Source organism: Aedes albopictus, chromosome 3 (genome assembly GCF_035046485.1).
Source record: "Aedes albopictus strain Foshan chromosome 3, AalbF5, whole genome shotgun sequence".
Classification (NCBI taxonomy): Eukaryota; Metazoa; Arthropoda; class Insecta; order Diptera; family Culicidae; genus Aedes; species Aedes albopictus.
Window position 1 is genome coordinate 279,956,612 of NC_085138.1, and position 23,200 is coordinate 279,979,811.

At 39.7% G+C, this 23,200-nt stretch overlaps 1 protein-coding gene across 1 annotated transcript; it reads left to right on the forward strand.

The window, feature by feature from the left end:
* The first annotated feature begins 259 nt into the window (after positions 1-259).
* Positions 260-22,060, forward strand: LOC109401684 (vesicular inhibitory amino acid transporter). Its single transcript, XM_019674273.3, has 5 exons — positions 260-444; positions 8,373-8,810; positions 8,878-9,046; positions 9,106-9,229; positions 19,691-22,060. The coding sequence occupies exons 2-5, from the start codon at positions 8,594-8,596 to the stop codon at positions 20,873-20,875; spliced, it is 1,695 nt and encodes a 564-aa protein (XP_019529818.3). The 5' UTR covers positions 260-444; positions 8,373-8,593; the 3' UTR covers positions 20,876-22,060.
* Positions 22,061-23,200: the final 1,140 nt, after the last annotated feature.

Sequence of the window (23,200 nt, forward strand, 5' to 3'; positions counted from 1 at the left end):
TTCGATTCTGGGATCATGCCGTTACTCTCTGGAACGCAAAACACTCATAAAAATACTAAATTATAATAACGATATTTGTATGGAAGTAAGAATCGAGACAGATGAAATCACTCACATGTACAAAATAACGACTAAAATGAACCGATTATATTTATCCAGAAATCTCCAGCTACCAAGGATTCCAGCATCCTTCATCACCAATTTATCCGGAACTCTTCTGTCATAGTCATCCTTATCCAGACATCTGCCCACCCTCCCAGCTTGCGCCCCGTACAACTTCGGGCAACCACATCACGAGAGCAGTCATTTTCCTCCAAAATGGCACTCTGATCGGTAGTCGTCACGCACCGCAAAGAAATCGCCCCGGAAAAAGGACACCATTGCGGTTCCATTCCACCAGTGAAAAAGTGATAATTCGTTACTAGTTCCATCGCTGCATCTAATGTGAGTATCATTTGGAAGGCCCGAATCGAATCAATAGGTGAAAAATGCACTTTTCCATTCCATAACTCAACTCCCCTTGCTGGTGGAAAAATTTCATTCAGCATCCCACCCCCCAACTTTTTGTGCTTCCGTTCACCACCCTCCGTCTCCGTCTCACTTGGTACAACTTCGCGGAGGGGTACTGCATCCTTCTTCCTTGTTGATGCCATGCCATCCCAGCTTAGGTACGACACGGATAGGTACAATGTAGGGTCAAGTGGGGTAAAATGCCATTTTTCAAACTTTCATCGTTTTCAATGATAATTAGCCTCATTTGTTAGACTTCCAAAGTGGTAACAGCAACTAGACAATATTTGCTCGATACCTCAGCAAAAATATTCATAAAACTATTGCATTTTCATCGATTTTCAGCGATTTTAAAAACTGATTCGTAAAACGGAAGTGGTGCAAAACGACCATCTGTCATGGGGTAAGATGCCACTTCATGAAAACATTCAAAAATTACGTCCATCAGTTTTTGGGCATTTCCGACTCATTTTCGCCCCTCTGTCCCGCTTTTTTCGTATACTCAATAAATGGAGTGTTACCCCCCTCCCCGCAAAACGATAATCGTAATATTTGAATGACCCCTAACATTAAAAGCTTAGACATCAACAACCATGCGTCTCCATGCGTGCCTCAATCTCGTTGGAAACACTTGGCTGGTAATAAAATCACCAGAAAACCTTAATTGCAAGCACGAAAAACCGGAAGTTGCCAATTTTCATTGGGAAATCAAAGGATTTTTCGTGGGTTCGGTGGCCTAGCTTCTAGAAGAATGATTGATGCAAACATATCTTGACACCATTTACCTATAGCAATGATCAAGTCCCATCCAGGAATGATTTTATGAGTTGGGCCATTTTACCCCATCTTGGCATTTTGGGCTTTGTTCCCCTATGTCACGGGACGTGCGAGGCAGAAGTTTACGTTCCCATTGGCGCGTAGTGACAATTGGCGGGTGCTATCGGTCCCAAGTAGTTGAAACGTGTTTTGGAGACATATTGATGGCAGAGGAGAAAAAATCGATATGATCTCATTCGTGTGGTGTTTCGTGCAGTTCTGTGATTAGAAGAGTTCTTGTGATATGAGAAATGGATTTAAAGTGCTTCAAATGACCCCAGGTGACCACTAGATGGTTACTTGTGTTGAATTTCAATAAATGCAAAATATTTTTAAAAGCTGAACGAACAGCAATAAATTCATAAAATTATGAAGTCCAATAAAATGGTTAATTTGCACATTACGAGATTATAATACTGATTAAGATGATCAATTTTAAGCATGCTGATCGTAAAGTGTCCACCTGGTGGAAAAGAGGCGAAAATGTTTTTCAACTTCAAAAATTGCAATTGGAAAAAAATGTTGAAAATAAATCTTAAGAAATTGCAACACTTAACAAAAATATCAATCAATCTATCATAGTAAGCGTTTAGTGAACGTAAGCTGAACGCTTTCCAATATTATTTTTTTAAATTACACGGAAAATATGATTTGTCGAGAGAAAAAAAAAACAAACATATTTCAACAATAATCAGAAAATCTTAACATTTCATTGACGTAGCAAGAAGGGAGCCTGGGGCCAGGCCCTCCCTCCCTCCAAAATTTTCAAGACTTTATGTTTGAAAATTAGAAAAAATAAAATAAATAAAAACCACTGTCTTAAGGCGCCGTTCATAAACTACGTAGTTTTGGTCATTTCAGACCCTCCTCCCACCGTAGACTTAAGTCCACACAAAAAAATAAATAAATTTGTATAGACCGTAGACTTTGGCCAAAACCCCCTCCTTCCTATCGAGTCTAAGTAGCTTATGGACAGGCTCTAATGACGAATATAGATCTATAATAGACAATTATTTGGCATAATATGTGTTTAAGTTGATAGTTGTTGGAGACTATTCTCAACTTGTCACACTTTACAAGATCATTGTGGTCTATGTAATTTACTCTGTTAGTTTTGTTTGAAAATATGATATAACCAGAATTATATAAATAGAAATGGTTTGTTCAACTTCATTTTGCAATCGCCGAGAAATTAAATCCAAATGAATATTTTCATAGGAGTTCTTTGATGGGTATCCCAATGAACCTATGCATTTTCTATCAGCATTACTGCAAAATATTGGTTTATGTTCCCTTGTGGAATTCTAGTATCATGTGGAAAAAGAATCTGGTAGAATTTGCAATGAAATTTCAACAAAGGTTTGTGAACCCCTAGAGAAAATAGATGTCACATAATAAGAAAGAACCCATAGAGCTGAAGCGTAAATACGAAAGTATTCATTAAATCAATGTTAACGATGATTTCTAGTACTTACTTATGTACATTACTTTCAGTCCTGAGCAGTTGAGCACCCATGGTAGTGTAGAGAGCCGAATTAAAAGATCTCCATCCTGGGCGATTGCCAGCCATCGCCTTGACCTGTGGCCAGGTCAAATTTCTGTCGACTTCCTTTATTTCGTTGTTGAAGCTGCGCCGCCACGAGCCTCTGGGTCTGCCTTTGCTGCTGGGTTCCAATCTAACGCTTGTTTGCACATTTTTTCCCGCCCCTGTGTAGAGTGTGACCGACCCACCATCACTTTCGCTCCCGAATTTCTGTCACTATCGGCTTTTGAAGACATCGATGATCTAGGTCCACGTTGGAGATCCAATTGTGAGGCCACCATGCATGAATTATATGCCGCAGGCATCTATTGATAAAGACCTGCAGCCGTTGAGTGTTCTCCGCTGATACACACCAAGTTTTACTGGCTTAACTTTCACGTTCGAGTTGAAAATTCGGATTTTCGTGTGTTGACTAATCTGATTGTTTTTTTCATGCAAAGGTAGCCTTCGCCTTCTTAATCCGTGCACTTATGTCGATCTTGGTACCATCATCGGCCGTCATTTGACTACCAAGATATTGAAAGATTTCAACATTCTCTACTGCTTGCCCAGCTACCATGAAGCTGGAAGGATTGACCTAGTATACATCCGACTATATGGTCTTGCTAACGCTGATGGTGAGACCTGCCGCCGAGGAGCGATCGGCAAGATCATCAAGCTTACTCTACATATCAGAGCATCGTTGAACTAGGAGAGCATCGTCATCAGCCAATCCTAAGTCATTTAGGTGCTCCATGGTAATGGGCTGCCACAGCAACCCACCATTTAGTTCACGATCAATCGCACCTACCAGGATCTCGTTGATTACGATGAGGAACAGTAGCGGTGATAGGCTACATCCTTGTCTCACTTCAGCAACAACTCGGATGGGATCGGACCGTTGTGCAGTACACTGCACGAAAATGCCCTGTACTGTGCTTCAATTAGGCCAACGATTTTCTCAGGGTCACCCTAGCGCCTCTCATGTTTTCGTTATTGAAAGATTTTTCGTAATCAATGAACACCAGGTAGAGAGATTCTTTGAATTCATTGAACTGCTCCAGGATGATACGGATCGTGACAATGTGGTTCAAACAGGATCCCAGTAAACATTTTGGTCTGTATAATTTGTGATATACACTACTATATAAGAACCTATTCAATAGAGTGGGTCATCGTTTATATGGAAAAATGAAAAATTCAAAAGTATCCCATCAGATCAAAGATTTTTTGATCCCATTTCAGGACTCAAATAAGTGTGCAAAATTTGGGCACGATCGGTTATGCCTACGTTTTGCGCATCGCGTTTGAAGTTTGTATGGGATTTTACATGGGAAAACACACTTTTTTGCATTTCTCTCATAACAAGCTCATTTTTTTTCTAAAGCCATGTAACCGATAAAGTGAAAACATAGCCTAGGGTGTCCTGAAAACTTTGTCGAAGACCGCGAAGTGATCTGATGCTTATGAAAAAAGTTATAGCGTTGGCATTGCTTGCCGAAACAGCATGATTTTGTTGCTATTGTTATTCCTGTACTGCCGGTGGAAGCATAATTGTCCCATGTGCATTTTTGGCAATATTGAGATTTTGCAGCCCATGACCATGTATCATGGTGCACTATCATATAAAGAAATAAAAATAGATAGTTTGTTCTGAAAATTGTTGAAAAAATGCAAGGCCAATTTGTAACATTCTAAAAAGTGGACGCATAAGCGTCACGTTTCATTGGAAATCCTATGGAACAATAAAATCGCTCTAAAACAAAAATTGGTGCTCAAATTCAAAATTGGTTGATGTTAGAACACGATTCAGCACTTATACTTCATAGTTGAGACAATTTACGTTTTCGAACTTTGGACGCGATTTTCTCGATTGTCTGTTTTTGCACATGGGACATTCATGCGTCCACCGGCAGTTTACATGTTGAAACATAAACACATGCATGCGGTTTGTTAGTTACAACTTTTTTCACAAGCATCGGATCGCTTTGCGGTCTTCAACAAAGATTTTCAGAACATCCTAGGCTATCATTTTACTGTATCGGTTCAAAAGTTTCAGACAAACTTTTTCAACTTAAGACAAAAATGAAAAAAGTATGTTTTCCCATACAAAATCCCATACAAATTTCAATTGCAATGCGCAAAGTGTAGACGCAATCAATCGTGCTCAAATTCTGCACAGATACTCAGGACCCGAAACGGAACCAAAAAAGGTTTGATCTGAGAAAACGGTTCCGATGACCCACGCTGCTATTCAATCGTATAAAATGCACAAAACTGCTATATACGTACCAAAGTGGAGGCCATATATTCTGGCCTACGAGGCGACACGCTCCGCACGCCCACGCTGCGCTCATGAAGTGAGAACCTATTAATGAGAGGATAATTGTAGCCAGATTCAGAACACGGGTTCGAAACCTTACCATGATCCAATGTTACGCGGCAACCGATGCTGCCGAATTGCAATATAAAGAGAACTTTTACAGTCAACTGAATGCTGTCGTGGACAAGATTCCGAAAGGTGACATCAAGATCCTCATGGGCGACTTCAACGCGAAGGTTGGTTCCGACAACTCGGACTATGAGCACGTCATGGGACGCCGTGGTCTCGGAGAAATGAGCGAAAACGGAGAGCTGCTTGCAGAGTTTTGTGGCAACAATGACATGGTGATGAGGGGATCGCTCTTTCCTCATCGACCAGTGCACAAAGTGACATGGGTTTCCCGTGATGGCGTCACGGAAAATCAAATCGACCACATCTGCATCAGCCGAAAATGGAGACGGAGCCTTCTTGATGTGCGGAACAAACGTCGCGCCGATATTGCGTCCGATCATCATCTCCTAATCGGCGAGATCCGACTGCGCATTGCCAGGATCCAGCGACAGGAGGAGAAAATCGGGCGCCGGTTCAACACATGCCGACTGGAAGACACCGCGGTGAAAAGCTCCTTCGTCGAGGAGCTAGAGAACCGTGCTGCGAATATTCCAGAACATAGGTTCCCAAACTTTCAGGTGCGCGACCCCCTTTGGCCAGCAGACGTACTTTTCGCGACCCACCATAGAAATTCTCTCATTTGTTGTCTGTTGCAGTAAAATATTCGGCTGTCCCTCGCGACCCCCTGGATGAAGGCCGGCGACCCACCTAGGGGGTCGCGACCCACAGTTTGGGAAACCATGTTCCAGAAGGTGGAAGCGTAGAAGATCAATGGAGCGCCATCAAGAACGCCTTCATCGCCACCGGCGAGAATAATTTGAGTGAGCTACGCACCCGAAGAAAGCAGTGGATCACAGATGATACCTGAAGGAAGATAGAGGAGCGAAGGAACGCCAAAGCCGCGATAGAGCGAGCGAAAACACGAGGAGCCAAAGCCGTAGCCCGTCAGCGCTATTCGGCGTCTCCTCTACGATGTCTCACGGCGCCTTAGTGGGAACAAGATGAATGCTACGATGCCCGTGAAAGACACGTCTGGACAGTTACTGACCGGGTCGACCAGTTGAAACGCTGCACACTGGGGCAGGATTGAAAATACACGGAAAAAAACCTCTAGCTCGTCGAGATATCGAGATCCACACTTGGTGTCTTCAGAGAAAATATTTCTATAAACAAGGTCGATATTCTGAACGGTAGCATATTTTTCTTACGTTATTCGCATAAAAGTCCTATAAGTCATTTTTCCAGAGATGCATTTTGAACGCTCATGATCTGTGAGCGTGCAAAAATTGTTCCCTCAAAGCTCTCGAGAGCATGTTCAAAATTTTGAACACAATCTAGATCACTAGATTGAACACCGAGCGGTGTTCAAAATTGACAGGTCAGATGCGTTTTGTTTGGATTGGGAAGGAGTTTTCTATCGATGGAAAAGCTACATTACAATGCTTCCGAGCCCTTAGCTATCGTTAGGTATCGCAGGCCATTCTCATTACACTAGGCCGGGTGAGGTCTGCGATTCCGTTCCAACGATATTATGGAGTGCTCTTGGGCGTACTTTCCAGCCCGGTAGATACCATCAGATACGCGGTAACGGCGCAGTAAGAATCACGCCATAATACCGTTGAGCATAAATAGATGTCCGAGCTTGGCCGGCTGTAGTGAGAAGAGCCCTACTTTTCGTGGAGCAGTCAAGTCTCCGTCGGTTATCCTCGCAATGTGGGGCCCACGCATTATGCCATAATTGCTCGGATGTCTTCCAAATAGATTAGGTACTAAAATAAAAGATTGTGACATTCAATACCTTGAACCACCACTAAATAACATATAATTTAATTCACGGTGTATGCCGTGATTTAATTTTCACTTCGAAATCCCATTTTGTAGTTTGGTACTAGGTGTAAGACACATACGGTAGCAAATGGTTGCTATCAGTTGCTACTAGCTACGAAGAGCACTGTGATCAGGCGCCTGCAATGTTTGAACATGAACACGGCTCACGTGAGCACAGCTCTTGAACAGAACATGAACAGAACGCGTTCAAATGCATCTCAGTTTTGGTCATCTTTCATTCTAGCGGTATGGTGTCTTCGTCAAAGTTGTTCGGCTATTTATGCTAAAAAATTTGCCGAAAACGTCAAATTTCCAAAGCCTTCCAAGTTCTTGAGATATTAGTCGTTTTATGAAATACCTACTTATAATCGAGTTTTTTCATCAAATTACGTTTGTAAACAAATTTAATGTCCGTTATCGAGTTATAATAATGAAAAATACTAAAATAAAACATATATAATAAATTGGTTAAAAAAAAACAAAATATGCATTGATTTTTTATAGAAAGTTCCTGAAAATCACGCAAAATGTATATAGGACGTTCTTGCCGTCGGGCAAGTTCGGGCAAGTTTTTTCATCGGCGGTCACCTAAAAAATACATAAGCTATCATGTAATTTTTTTTTCATCGACATGATATTCGATGATTTTTTTTTAATAGCGTTCAAAGTTTACTGTTTTGTGTGAATTAGTACAACATTTTTGCAGATATATTACCATGTTGTATGATGCCAAGTAAACCATGAGAAGTATAAATGCAATCTAGTCACAGGTTTATTTATTTTTAAGCTTCAAACAACACAACCTATTATACTGACCTTTTTTTTTTTCTTGAAGTTATGGCTAAATAAGGAAAAGGTATCAAATACTTTCCTCTAAAGGTGCCGTTAGACTGTTTGTCATTATGACAAATATTTGCCATTGAAGCCTGACATTCATCCAAGGCTGATACCGTTCACGTTGTGTTGGTCTTTTGTTGGGTTTGTTTTGCTAAATATTTGGCATGTCTAATGGGACCTTAAGTGTTGTTGGGTGCATGGTAGAAGCACTGGTCAAATTTATGCAAGAAACTCTTCCATCCTTATTTCTGAACATCTTGACTTTCGGCATGAAGTGCCTGCGGGATGCTTGGACTGTGTGTTTATGACCACACCTAGCAAACATTATAACTAACAATTCTCAATCTTGATTAAATTCAACAACATTTGATTTAATCTTACAAAAGTTATAACTACCGCGTTAAATTTTTACCGTCTCTGTTTCAGATTACTTCACCGGTTTAAAACGTGGTCGAGGCACATGTAGTGAATAATCAAACCATCAGTAAAATCACTGAAAGTCTTCCAAAATATTTAAACTAGCATATTGATAAAGGTTGCATATATTGTAAAACAACAAAGTAAAGCTAATCTGTATTTAGTATATATCTTATAACGTTAAGTAAATAGTAACAAATTCACAAGCAAGAAAAATCAAAACGGAAAAGATGTCTTTCCTGAACAACCTTCGCTCGATGCCTCTGCCACCGGTGAAGAACGTCCTGAACGTGGCCATGCAAACCGCACGCCAGACGATTCCTTCGAAAAACAAACAAAGCGACTACGAGCAACCGGGTGGGGAAAATCTAGGACCAGTGACTGGCGTGCGGTCACCACCGCAAGTACCACCACGGCCACAAAATGTCCACTTTGCGGTAACAGATGGTAAGCCTCACCACATGAAATGACGTATTAATGAAGCAAATTAACCATTTTTGGTTTTCTAATGTAGGAGACACTGGTGGAACGACCGAATTGAATCCGTTGAATCCGTTTACCAACCCGAAGGCATACTACCAGGAGGGAACTGATCAACCGTCCGCTGGACAGTACCAAGAAACGGGATTCAACCAACCAAGCGATTTCGAGAATGGATATCAAGCGGGCGGCTACCCACCGAGGTAATATTGGTGTTCAACCCTGGAGCATCAGTAATCTTAATCTTTTCCACCTTCTCCAGGCAAGGAAGCGTACAATCATTTGGATCGGATAGTACATTTGCCGGTGGTTGTGAAGGAGAGGCACCCGGAGGAATGAAAATCAATGAATACCAGGCAGCGTGGAACGTTACAAATGCCATCCAGGTTAGCGCGGAAAAGTCTTGAAATATTTCCAAACATATTTTTTTTACAAAATCAGTTTGTAATGGTGTTCAAAATTTGACTAAGATACACCGGGGCAAGTTGAAATGGTAGGACAAGATGGAACGCAAAGTTTTGAAAAGGGTTTTAATACAATTTGAAAATTTTTCATAAGGTCCAATTCGGTAAATCGAATGTCTAGTCAAATTTCAAATTTTTCTTCGTATGTTATGACCAAAAAATAAAATATGAATTTTGTTTCATTCCATTAGCCAATGCAAATTAGCTTGAAGATCCTCCATAAAACAAAAAAAAATACTAAAATTATAACAGTTGTGAAATAATAGAAAAAATATGCCTCGGCTAAACGAATGTGTATGCACTTATACCTCTTTTTATGCATGTTTCTTTTATGTACTTTTAATTTATGCACATTGTTTATGCCCTGCATAAAAAGAGGGAGCCAATATTGTGCACATGCAATAATGACGGGAACTGTTGCAACGGTGGCCAAACAGTGTTTATAGGGGAGAGCTAAGGAAGGTTACAGGGGCGTTTCAGGGGGCCCCATAGGGTTTCAACGGAGTACCAGGTGATCAGGAAGGGTTTTCGGGAGTCTGAGGGGGTTTCGGAAGCATAGCAGAGAGTTTCAGAGAATTTTCGACGGGTTTTGTAGACGTTACAGGTACGTTTTCGGGGGTTTCCGAAGATCTCACGTGCGTTACATGGGGTCCAAGCGGGTCTTAAGAAGGTTTCGGAGGTATTTTAGGAATTCTCAAAGCATTTTAGGCTGGTTTCAGAGGCGTTGCGGAGGTGTTTTTGGGGCTTTCGGAGAATCTCAGGTGCGTTACATAGGGTCCGGGAGTTTCAAGGGGATTCTAGAGGCATTTCAGGAAATTTGGGGGGGGGGCAGTTTTGAATCACCACTGTCACGTCGGTTCGTCGGTGGTTTAAGAGCATTTTCGGCGGGATTCAGAGGTATTACGAAAGCGTTACGGAGGAGTTTTCGGGGGTTTCGGAGCCTATCAGGCATTTCAGGAAGTTTCAGAGCATTTTAGGTGGGAGTCAGAGGCGTTACGCAGGCGTTTTCGGAGGGTTTTGGAGGGTCTCAGATGCGTTACACGGGGTCCGAAGGGGTTTAAGGGGGTTTCGGAGGCATTTCTGGAATTTTCAGAGCCTCTCTGGTGCGTTACATGGGGTCCGAGAGGCTTAAGGGGTATTTTTGAGGCATTTCAGGAAGTTTGAGAGCATTTTCGGTGGGATTCAGAGGCGGTACGGAAGCATTACGGAGGAGTTTTCTGAGATTTCGAAGCCTCTCAGCTGCGTTACATGGGGTACGAGGGTGTTTAAGCGGGATTTCGGAGACATTTCAGGATGTTTCAGAGCATTTTCGGCGGGATGCAGAGTTGTTACGGAAGCGTTACGGAGGAGTTTTCGGGGGCTACGGAGCCTCTCAGGTGCGTTACATGAGGTCCGAGGGTGTTTAGGGGGATTTCGGAGGCATTTCAAGAAGTTTCAGAGCATTCTCGAAGAGATTCAGCGGCGATACGGAAACGTCACGGAGGAGTTTTCGGCGGTTTCGGAGCCTCTCAGGTGCGTTACATGGGGTCCGAGGGGTTTTAGAGGTATTTCGAAGGCATTTCAGGAAGTTCCAGAGCATTTTCGAAGAGATTCAGCGGCGTTACGGAAACGTTACGGAGAACCCAAGTAACCACGGTGCTGAAGCCATATTGCATGCAGATATAAGGTGTATTTTAGGGGCATTTCAGAAAGTTTCACATAATTTTCGGCGAGATTCAGAGGCGTTACGGATGAGTTTTCGGGGGTTTTGGACCGTCTCAGATGCGTTATATGGGGTCTGAGGGGGCTTCAGGGGGATCTTGGAGGATTTTTGGAGACCCCATCACAATATCTTTTGTAACGCCCCTGAAACACCTTTTGATTCAAAGGTGTCTTGAAACCCCCTAATAAGGCCCTGATCTAAAATGCTCCGAAACGCACCTGAAACCTCCGTAATCCCATTTAAACGACCCTAAAATGCTATCATACGTCCCTTAACTTCTAGGAACGCCCTTGAAATGTTCCTGAAACACCCTGAAACTATCTCAAATGACTCTGAAATACCTTGAAACGCCCCTCAAAACTCTTCCAACGCCCTTTGAGGTGAATATATAACGAAGCCACACTTCGAATTTTCCAAAGCACAAATCTTAAAGGCTCCTGAGATCCCTTGCATTGCCCTTAAAGCCCCTTGAAATATCCCTGAAACCCCCTTAATACTATTGTAATGCCTCTGAATCCCCCGTAATCCCATTAAAACGCCAACAAATCTTGACAGAATGCCCATAAAAGGCTCCTCAAATCCCCTGAAACAATCCCCTGAAGCCCCTTGGAATCCTTTTTTTCGGGTTCTCTGGGAACTTTCTTGAAACCCCCTTATCCCCACCTGAAATGCCCAGGAGCAAGACTTGTTCTGACGAACCAGATCCCCTGATTGAAGCCCAAACTTAATTTATATTTTTGGACCAAACCAAGGATGTTTTCGATCACTTGGCAATCATTTGACTCATTTGTACATAACTCAATTCAGAAGCATATTATTGAAATGTTGTGTTCGGCAAACATGTAGATTATCACAATTATCACCAAGGACGCCATATTCTAGCTCTTATGTGTACGCTGTGAGAGCGGATCGTTTCGTATGAGTAGGTGGTACTAACACTTTTACGTCGTAAATACAAGATTTAGAAAATGGCGTCCTTGGTGACAATTGTAGGAATAACATTAATCTACAAGTTTGCCGAACACCTTATTTCAATATCATGCATCTGAACTGAATTATGGACAAATGAGTCAAATGATTGCCAGGTGATCGAAAACATCCTTGCTCGTAGGTTTCTCTTTATATAAGATTTGAATCCAGAAGAGCATACGAATGCCTGGTTTCAAAAACATTCGAAATATAAGTCGCACCAAATCCAAATAGGCGGCTCAGAGGGGTTATCTGAGGGTTTCCTAAATGTGGTTCTTGGAGTATGGGTCTGTAAAGAACATATTTCCAAGGATGAAGATCTACAAGCATTGTTCTGTAGAGAACTAATTTCCAAAGATGTTCTGCGACCAAGTAACCAAAACTTCCACTTCCCATAACAAATTAAACTTTCAAGTTCCGAAAGGTTCAGATAAAGTTCCTAGTGGAACTTTCTGGCTGCTTCATAGGCTAACAATGAGCCTTGCTGGAGCAAAATAGAACAGAACATAAATTTGAATTAAAAATTTATTAAATATTAAATGTTTAAATAAATAAAAAAAAATATGTCACCTTCCGAAATCGAAACGGCAGTGGCTACATGAGAGCCCTACGCTCATCCACAACACCACAATTGCGATGAAATGGTTCCCGGGTTCAATCTGACTTGAATCAATTCTCTTTGGGCTGCTAGGTTTCCGAACTCCTTATGTGAACGGTCATGTTACGAAATTACTACCTTGAGAAGGAAGCTGCTTAGACAGCTAAAGAGCAAGCTTTAGCAAGATCTCTCAGTGTGTTTAGAGTCTTATCCCCCAATATGTCAACAGACAACTGATAACGCACTCACATTCCCCACCCAGGGTAACGCCCACGCTATCGAGTGATAGCTGCTGACGACATCACAGCAGGCCACGACTCTTCCTCTTGAGCGATTCCAAGCAACAGCATCAAAATTAAGCAAATTTTTTAATTCATGATTTTCTATTGAACTGAAACTTTGCACAGTTTTTCAGTTCCATCTAAATCGCCATTTTTCGATATCAAATTTTAATTTTGAATCACGACTAACTTTTCAAAAGGGTGTATGTGAAAATGGTTCAAAAATATTCAAAAATCTGCACAGCCAAAATGGTTCGTTCGATTGCTATGAATTTTTCAGCAAAGTTAGATAACTAAATGGTGATTCCTAAGAAAATATACACTGTGAAAAAAAAAACTTTTTTAACATTAAAAAATATCATTTTTGCCACAAAAACTCAAATATCTCAAAACCCTATCTTTTTACCAACGTAATTTTTTTAGCGAAGACGGTCCATTATATTAGCAATCTACCATAAAAATTTGGTGATGGTAAACTAATAAACAAAAAAGTTATAACATTTCAAACATTTCACAATTTTCACATTTTAAAAGACACGGACACGTTCAATGCTTCCAGTGAGCTATTTGCTCTTTGAAGGAAGCACGACACTAGACAACGGACTAGCATGCAACGCCCAGTGGCACAGCCGAAAACTTTTCCTGACAGCTGCGGCGGGAATCGAACCCGCGCTCCTTAGCACGATGCGACTAAAGGCTTGGTGACCTTAGCCGCACGACCACGAAGCCACATTTGGTAAATATTTGTTTCTGTGTAAATTATTTCGGTCAGAAATCGCAGTTTGATGCTGATTTTATTGTTAAGCAAAGTTAGATAACTAAATGGTGATTCCTAAGAAAATATACACTGTGAAAAAAAAATCTTTTTTAATCTTAAAAAATATCATTTTTGTCACAAAAACTCAAATATCTCAAAACCCTATCTTTTTACCAACGTAATTTTTTAGGGAAAACGGTCCATTGTATTAACAATCTACCATAAAAATTTGGTGATGATGAACTAATAAACAAAAAAGTTATGACAATTAAAACATTTCACAATTATCACATTTAGTAATATTTTTTTTAAGTGTAAATTATTTCGGCCGGAAATCGCAGTTTGATGCTGATTTTATTGTTAATGGTCGTGCGTGAGTAAAACAAGCTGTTTTTATTATGTATTATGTATATTATATGTACAGTAATGTTCCGATTTTATCACGCCCTCCGCGCATTAGTCGTTTAAGGTACACCGGAGCAAGTTGAAATGGGTGGGGCAAGATGAAACACGAAGTTTTGAAACAGATTTCAATACAATTTTGTAATTTATCTTTCGTTAAAAGATTGTTTGAATCAAAAACTATGCGTTACGGCGATCAAACTATTTATTATCATTAGAAAACATCATGTTAACCCGCTGTTTCATCTTGCCCCACCCGTTTCAACTTGCCCCGGTGTACCTTATTCATTAATTTGCTGTTACATTTGAGGACAAGTGTTTTCCCTCTTCTTCAAGATGAATGTTGAGAGCGTGTTTTGCAACGTTAAAAATATTGAAATGGGTATAGATGTTGAAGAATATTCCAAAACATTTTTGAAAAGGGGCGTGATTAAATTGTTTAAACAGATGTCGCTGATGGTGCGGTGGCATGACTCTCTGCACTTAGCACTTCTGGCAATTTCTCAGTTGTTGTCGTTTTAGAACTTCCTGCGCCCTGCTTTACCGATGATATACAGATGGCTCGTTTGTCAAAGTCTAGACGGCAGGACGTGCAAGTAAATTTGTATTCAATGTGGGCATTTGGGCATAACGAGTCTCTTTCAGTTTATCTATGGTGCTTTCGGTGAGATTTCGTAACTCTTTTGAACATTTTTTTTCATCAAACGGTCTACAAGAGAGCGTTGAGTTGAAGACCTTTGAGAAAGCGACTGTTCATGTTGTTCGTTAGATTATACACTGCGGCCACTTTCTATAGCCGCACCCACGATTTCGCACTTCTAGCAATTTTTACGATTCAATTGATATGTGGAACGATGTGTATCAACTAGTGTTTGTAAAATATATGATTTACATGAATAAGTATTGTAAACTATTTGTTTGTTAAGCGAAAAACACGTTATTTCCATAATTTGGGCGACCATTTTCTATAGCCGCACTACGGGTTCTTCTTCGGTAATCTGATTTTTTATAAGAAATCATTTAATCAAACTGTCTCAAATGGCAAAATTAAGCAAATTGGAAATAAAACTAACGAAAAGCAATGAAAAAATCAACCGATTAGTTTTCTTAGTACAAAAAACTAGTTAACTTTCACTATTTTTACTTAAAAGTTCTCTTTAAATCACAAAAACAATATTTTAAGTTGACAAATATATTGTATTGCTTCCTATCGGCAATATTTATATGAAACATGATTTCTTGGATGATTTCCAAAAGATTTAAGGCTGTAATACCAATTAACCAATCACTTTTCTGGAACTTTAGAATTAAATTTAGCCTAATATTCACTTAATTTGGATGAATACGCAATATTTATGACATTATATCACTGAAAACTCAACTAAACAGTTGCTAATGATCCTCATGAATACAGATTTAAATAATCCTAATGGATGCAAGAGCTGAATTTTGCGCCAGCACTTCACTAAATTTAGCCCAATTTTACAATTTATGATATAAAATCAACCAGAACTACAGGAAGACTACAATCATAACCCCTTCCTTTTCTTTTGTCCCAAAATGAACAGGAACATCTATATTTGAAATCTTTTGATAGAAACACATCATTTTTACTTAACCAAACATCGTCAAATTGATGGAAAGTTGGATAAAAGCTGTTATTACAAATCGTCTTCATAATTTAAAATATTCATCTTATGTTTAAATGGTAGCGAAGACAATGCTGACCTTCCAAGTTGAGTTTGATGAATTCCCGAAGTATCTTCATTGTATATTGATGTTGTATACGATGTCTTTTCCAAGTTTCATCAGGATTGATACACAAAAACTTATGAATTTTCCATTTAAAAGCTTAAAAAATCGATTTTTTTACAATTTAATTAGATTAATAAGGGTTATGCGCAAAAAATTGAAACCGGAAGTATAATGCAATGATTGTTTTGAGTCAGCAGCATTTATACTTGAGATTTTATTCGATTTTTTTTTAGTTTTTTGGAATATCTTTAATAACTTATCCATGAAACACCAGTTTACCAAGTCTGTGCCCTATTTCTCGTATTAAAAGACCTTGGTACTTAAGTATTTCGTTAAACTTCTTTGGTTTGGTCTTGATAAGCTTTATTTGGTCGTTTAAAGCAGTAATAATGAGCATACTTTATGATAAAGCAGCTGATCTAAGGAAAACCCGAAGTGCGGCTATAGAAAATGGTCGCCCAAATTGTCGAAAAACTGTATTTTTGATATGGAAAATATACACATGAAGAAAGTTATGCTTGCTAACATCATATTTTGCAATAACTATCAGATACATATTGTTTTCAATATCTATTCAATCTTTGATATTGCTAGACATGTGAAACTGAGGGTGCGGCTATAGAAAGTGGTCGCAGTGTAATAAACAAAATCACTTATTAGTTTTAACTGACTAGTTTGGTGTTGTTTGCTTGACTGAAGAAAAAAATTACTAATAATTAATTTAATATCCATAGCGAAGTATTTCTTTGCTTTTTCGTGAGCATTGTCATGGTATGTATACAGACACACAAACGTAACACTGACGAAATTTTCATTGACCACGCCTTTAACGATCATTTTGAATCTTGGTTGTGGCTTTCATAACCAGAAGAGCGCCCATCGTGCGTTTGACGTTTCACACCAGCGCCTTCTGATGACGATATTGCACAACGCAGTGTTTCGTGAAACATTTCCACCAGGTGGTGTTAGTGTGAACTGGGCGATGGATTTTCACGAAAATTGTTCTAGGCGTTTCGTCTGTTTGTCTATGGTATGTACCTCTCATGCATTTGTTGTTGTTGAAGTTACTCACATTCTTCCGATCATAAAGTCTGTTCTTTAAGAGGTAATTTTTTTTTTTAGATAAACTAGACGTATACGCGTATATAAAACTTTTATTATACAGCTTTTCTCTTAAAAATAAGTTTAATTCCATTTTTCTTATAATCAACAGCTTTTCAACACTATCAAGGGATTTTTTCACCAGTCACGTACAATAAAAAGTATGACACTCTCAATGTTTTTGATCACAACACTGGATCGCGTCTAAGTTTCAAATAGATACTACAGCAATTATGAATAATCAAACAAAAATATCATGAAAACAATTTGTTTAATTCAGGCGGTAGCCTTTACAATAAAATCAACATCAAAATATAATTCTCGAAATAATTTACACAGAAAAATTTTTTTTTGTTACTAAATGTAAAAATTGTGAAATGTTTGAAATGTCATAACTTTTTTGTTTATCAGTTTACCATCACCAAAATTTTATGGTAGATAGCTGATATAATGGGCCATTTCCCCTAAAAAATTGACGTTGGTAAAAAGATAGGGTTTTGAGATATTTGAGTTTTTGTGACAAAGATCATATTTTTTTAAAGTAAAAAAATAAATTTTTTACAGTGTATATTTTCTAAGGAATCATCATTTAGTTATCTAACTTTGCTGAAAAATTCATAACAATCGAACAATCCGTTTTTGCTGTACAGCTTTTAGAATATTTTTGAACTATTTTCGCATACACCCTTTTGAAAAGTTAGTCGTGAGTGAATATGAAGGTTTAATATCGAAAAATGGCGATTTAGATGAAATTGAAAAACTGTGCAAAGTTTCAGATATTTTTGAAATGGTCGCTCAGGATCGACTGACATGACTCCGTGGAATTCCTCTCTTTCTTTGGTCAGCATTCGACCACGTCGGACGTGCAGTGTATCGTGTCGCTGCGCTGGGCGATTCTCATCGAGAACCATCAGCTAAATTCCCACAATGGCGGACATATTGGGGGACAAGACTCTAAACACACTGAGAGATGCTTATTATCAGACATATACCACACAAAGCGTAATCAATCGATTGTTGTTACATTACTGATACGATGCAACATCCTACAGATCCATAGAGCATAGTTCTGTAGATAAGTTGTTTACGAAGATGTTCTATGACCTCCAAGAACTTCCGCGTGTAAAAGCCTGAAGATCTACAAGCGTATTCAATGGGTCATTTTCACATTACTGATACGATGCAACATGCGGTGCAACATCCTACAGGTCCATGGCACAAGAAATAAGGAAATGATTGAAATCGCGAATAAACTCATGCATGTTTTTTTTCGGCGGTGAGTTTGGCAAGTCAAGAATCGCGCGTGAAAAAACTCAAGCATGAGATTTGAGAATATGAGTTTTTACCGACACTGGTCACATTACTGATGCGTTAATACCAAGGTTAATACAGATAAAAAAAACTGATGCGATGCAACATCCTACAGGTCCATGTTCTGTTATGAAGAGTATGTAGTGATTTCCAAAAATGTTCTAGATCTTAAAAGAATTTAGGCTTCAAGATCTACAAGCGTAATCGGTGAGTTGTATTTACCATATTTAGTCACGAGTTTCATATGCATCTAAGAACAGTCTTGAGTGCACATGAGACTTTTAAGCGGTACGAGGTATTTCCTTGAGGTTTTGTAGGTTTGAGGAGCTTCAGGGGGTTTCAGAGAAGTGCATCCTTTTAGAATCTAAACTTGGTACAAATAAAGAAAAAAAATGACGGATAAATTTCCACATAAATTCGCTCCGCTCTTCTCATCGGTACAAGCTATTTGTATCCTTATCCTCGTTCTCAGGCAGTATACGCGGAGTGTTGCCACCAGTACACTGGTTAGCACTTGTACCTGGGTCACGATCGTATTGCCATTCGAGGCGTTGTACGCCCAACTGTGCCCGTCTTTCTCCGTATTCAACCCTGTACCTTATCACCAGATAGTATACCTATCAACTCTCCAGTTTGAGTTAGGGCTCAGACCCAGACTTCAAAAAGTCACATCGAAGATGGGCTCTTCACCATTCCTACTGTAGATATTATTGTTACTTGCCTACATTCGCGACATCCACATTCAGCTTGGTCATAGAGTCGAGCAGATCCCAGCCCCTTGTGTTGGTCAAGCGGATACCCATTTCGACCGCCCAGATGTTGAAGATTTTACCGATGACCACGAGAATCAATTCTACCAGCATCATGGACGAGATCTGATCTATCGGCCTTCAGTGACCCCAACATCATGAAGGTAGCCAAAACCTGACAGATATGGAGTGCAAATTCTAACAACAGTGGTGATCGCAGCAGATTTGGTTTACACAAGAAGACGTGGAGTGTAGAGAAAACGAAAGGATGCCAGGTGGAGCGTAATCTTGCGAGCGTTGGACAAGACCAAGTTTGAAGAGCTACTGCTAACTGCGAACTGCGTTTATTATTGCGAGTTTTAGGGCCGATTTCTTCACCTCGGCTTAACCGGTAAGCCAGGCTTACCCATACAGTTAAACCTGGCTTAACGCTTAAGCCAGGGTGAAGAAATCGCCCCTTAAGGACAAGGTATTTGGGGTACATTGCTCAAAATTTCTGGAGCACCGTTTTTAAGAACCGTTGAACGGATTTGGATTAAAATGCATCACGCTATTGACAACCACTGAATAATTAGCGTGATGCATTTTCATCCAAATCCGTTCAACTGTTCTAAAAAACGGTGCTCTAGAAATTTTGAGCTATGTACTCCAAATACCTTGTCCTTAAATCAATATCATTATAACTGTTTGATTCCTAAATAAAGATATGTTGATATGTTGTTCAGTTCACAGCACTAATATCAGCCAACTTTTCACAGGGCATGTTCATCGTATCACTTCCGTTTGCTGTTCTTCGTGGAGGCTACTGGGCCATCATAGCCATGGTAGGAATCGCGTACATCTGCTGTTACACCGGGAAAATTCTAGTGCAATGTCTGTATGAACCGGATCCGCAAACTGGTGAACCCGTGCGAGTCCGTGACAGCTACGTGGCTATCGCCAAGGTATGCTTCGGAAAGAAAATCGGTGCCCGGGTGGTAAGTATAGCGCAGATCATCGAACTGCTGATGACCTGCATATTGTACGTGGTAGTCTGCGGTGATCTGATGGCCGGTTCGTTCCCCGATGGTGCACTGGACACCAGATCGTGGATGATGCTGTGCGGTATATTCTTACTCCCATTGGCTTTCCTCAAATCGCTTCACCATGTCTCGTTGCTGTCGTTCTGGTGCACGATGTCGCATCTGTTGATCAATGCAATCATCGTTGGCTACTGTCTACTGGAGATTGGCGACTGGGGCTGGAGTAAGGTCAAGTGGCGAATGGATTTTGAGAACTTTCCAATCTCGCTTGGTGTTATTGTCTTCTCCTACACGTCGCAAATCTTCCTCCCGACGCTGGAAGGAAACATGGAGGACCGTTCAAAATTCAACTGGATGCTCGACTGGTCACACATTGCCGCAGCTGCATTCAAAGCCCTTTTTGGTTACATTTGCTTCCTGACGTTCCAAAATGACACCCAGCAGGTGATTACAAATAACCTGCACTCACCTTCCTTCAAAGGTTTGGTCAATTTCTGCTTGGTGATCAAAGCGATCCTCAGTTATCCACTGCCATTCTTTGCCGCGTGTGAACTGTTGGAGCGGGCGTTCTTCCGCGGAAAACCAAAGACCCTGTTTCCAGTCGTTTGGGAACTGGATGGGGACTTGAAGGTCTGGGGTCTTGCATGGAGATTGGCTGTCATTCTTGGAACGATCATGATGGCTATCTTTATTCCGCACTTTTCGATCCTGATGGGTTTCATTGGCAGCTTCACGGGTACGATGTTAAGCTTCATCTGGCCGTGTTACTTCCATTTGAAACTCAAGGGTCACCTGCTGGATCAGAAACAGCGTGCGTGCGATTATTTTATCATATTTTTGGGCGTTTTGTTCGGCGTGGTCGGAATCTATGATTCCGGTAGCGCTCTTATCAAAGCATTTGAAATTGGTCTTCCGTTCTAAAACCCACATGCTTCCAAGATCGTATTGTATAGTTTAATGTACCAGTTGTTGATAAAGTTAAGATGCTTAGTTGAAATGTTTTTCATTTAGCAACGCAAATTCAGCAATTATATATAAATAGTGTTGAAGAATTATAAAATCGAACTTCCCGCAGCCAAACTAGAATTAGATCCACTTAGAAACCACCTATGATACCATACGGGAACGGAACTAATATGAGTTGAAACGAAAGACAAAACCGTAAGAGCTGTAGGTATACTGAGTTCAACGCACGCAGTTTAAATTAAGACATATCCTAAGCAAACAAAATGTATAAAACCAGAACAGAATTCATGCGAGACAAACAGTAATGTTAAGAAAATAATTCCAATTCATTGTTGAAAACAAAAAGAAACGAACAAAAATGATCAATGTCTTCCTAAATGTATGAACGGTCAGCTAAACCAAATCGAATAATAATCCAACTGTCTTCCAGATTGTAGAATATGCTTATATTCTGCAACAAGAACAAACCAAGATTCCACAGGTGTTAAGAATACATTAAATAGTTAGTAATTGAACGAAAAGAATAAAAAAGACAAACGCAATAACCTAACATCATAATAGCTACTTTTAGTAGTGCAGAATGGCGTGTGAAGAACTCGAAAGAAGGAAATCATTTCACCGTGTAATGACAATAAAAGATTAAAACAATACAGTATTTAAACGATATAAATATATTTACTAACCTTATTATTCTATTGATTGAGAAACGGTGTGGAAAACTTCAACCTAACCCGATAAGCAAAAGTGTTGAATCCTACAGCCATTAGTAATAGGAGCTAAGAAAAAGGAGTGTTTTCGACATTTTAAATTATCAGTAGCAATTTATTGAAACAACAAATCTGACGGTAACAATGTCTTCCAGCAGTGGCATAAGCTGCACATATTTAAATTCGTATTGTTGAAAAGGAATCCAATCGCTTCCAAAAACCCAGTTGATTTGTACGGGTTAGTTTTATGAATTATTTTACTAGAAAAAATACAACCGCTAGACCTACTCTAAAACATTTTTTTCAGTTTGTTCAATAGATCGCTAATGTATTGTTATGTTATATTTAACCGCCAAATGTTATACAAAGTGTAAACTTATATTACTGTATTCAACGTAACAATATAGGTGTCCAAATAAATAGTTATCTGAAAGCCCGCACAAGACACAATTTTGAAAGAAACTCCCAGGCTGCAGTCAATACATACTTAGATATGTACTTGGTTAGCTGCATTGAATCTACACGATCAACCACTCAATGTAGTATTCTTCTCTACTGCACCCGGTCCTGGACCAATTGCTTCCAGTACCCCTGGACGTTGAGTGCTCTTAGGTCCTATTAGCGTTAGCGTTAGCGTTAGCGTAGTTACGGTATACTTCGTAGATTGGATACTAACAACATTCATGTACCTTTTGCTAATCTTGCTCGGATTGTTTTTCGGAACAAAACTGGGGAGTTAACTTCGCTCCAATCTTATGCAAGAATATCAAAAGCACAAATGTCATTATTCCCGGCCACGCCCATCTTTACCGTAACTTGGGATAGGGGAAGGAAATGTTGATGTAGCACTTATATAAGAGGCCTCCGACTCAGTGACACTCCCATAAGTACTACGGAGTGGGTGGTTGGGAGATGGATTATGTAGGTCAAGGATTCGCCTGAAAAGCTGGCGATGGACCCACGGCATTGGTTGTTTAGTTGGTTAAAATTTAATCTTTTGAAAACCGGCAATCAAAAGAGATTTTTTTTCTATTTATTGTTTAAATAATTATGTTTCTGCTCAGTAAGAGGCCCAAGCAGAACCGATCCCTCCAGGGTCATCGGAACATTACAATAGATATTTGAAACGCGTGAAAAAAAAACTGGCGATTCGAGAAAAAAAAAACCTCAAAACGCGAAAACAACGAAAAAAAAACATCTCAATTTATTTAAAAAAAAATACGGAAAACGAGCTGAAGAAAATCAAATCAAGAGATATTTTTTTCTATTTATTGTATAAATAAGTATGTTTCGGCTCAGTGCGAGGCACCAGCAGAACCGATCCCTCCAGGGTCATCGGAACTTTGCAATAAATGTTTAACACGCAAGGGGGAAAAAAATATTGGTGACTCGAAAAACAACAAAATAAAAAAACAAAATAAACAAAAAAAATCGCGTTACACAAAAACAAAAAATATCTCAGTTTATCTAAAAAAAACAAGATCGCGTAAAACTAGTAAAAAAACATGGTTGACGATCTGAAAAAAAAAATCAATTTTTCTAAAAAAAAAAAAAGAAAACGCATCTACACCCG

Excerpts from the sequence above, each read along its gene's own strand:
- LOC109401684 (XM_019674273.3), top strand. The coding sequence starts at position 8,594 with ATGTCTTTCCTGAACAACCTTCGCTCGATGCCTCTGCCACCGGTGAAG. Across the intron at positions 9,047-9,105 it reads GCGGGCGGCTACCCACCGAG|GCAAGGAAGCGTACAATCAT; the intron begins GTAATATTGGTG and ends CACCTTCTCCAG. Across the intron at positions 9,230-19,690 it reads ACGTTACAAATGCCATCCAG|GGCATGTTCATCGTATCACT; the intron begins GTTAGCGCGGAA and ends AACTTTTCACAG.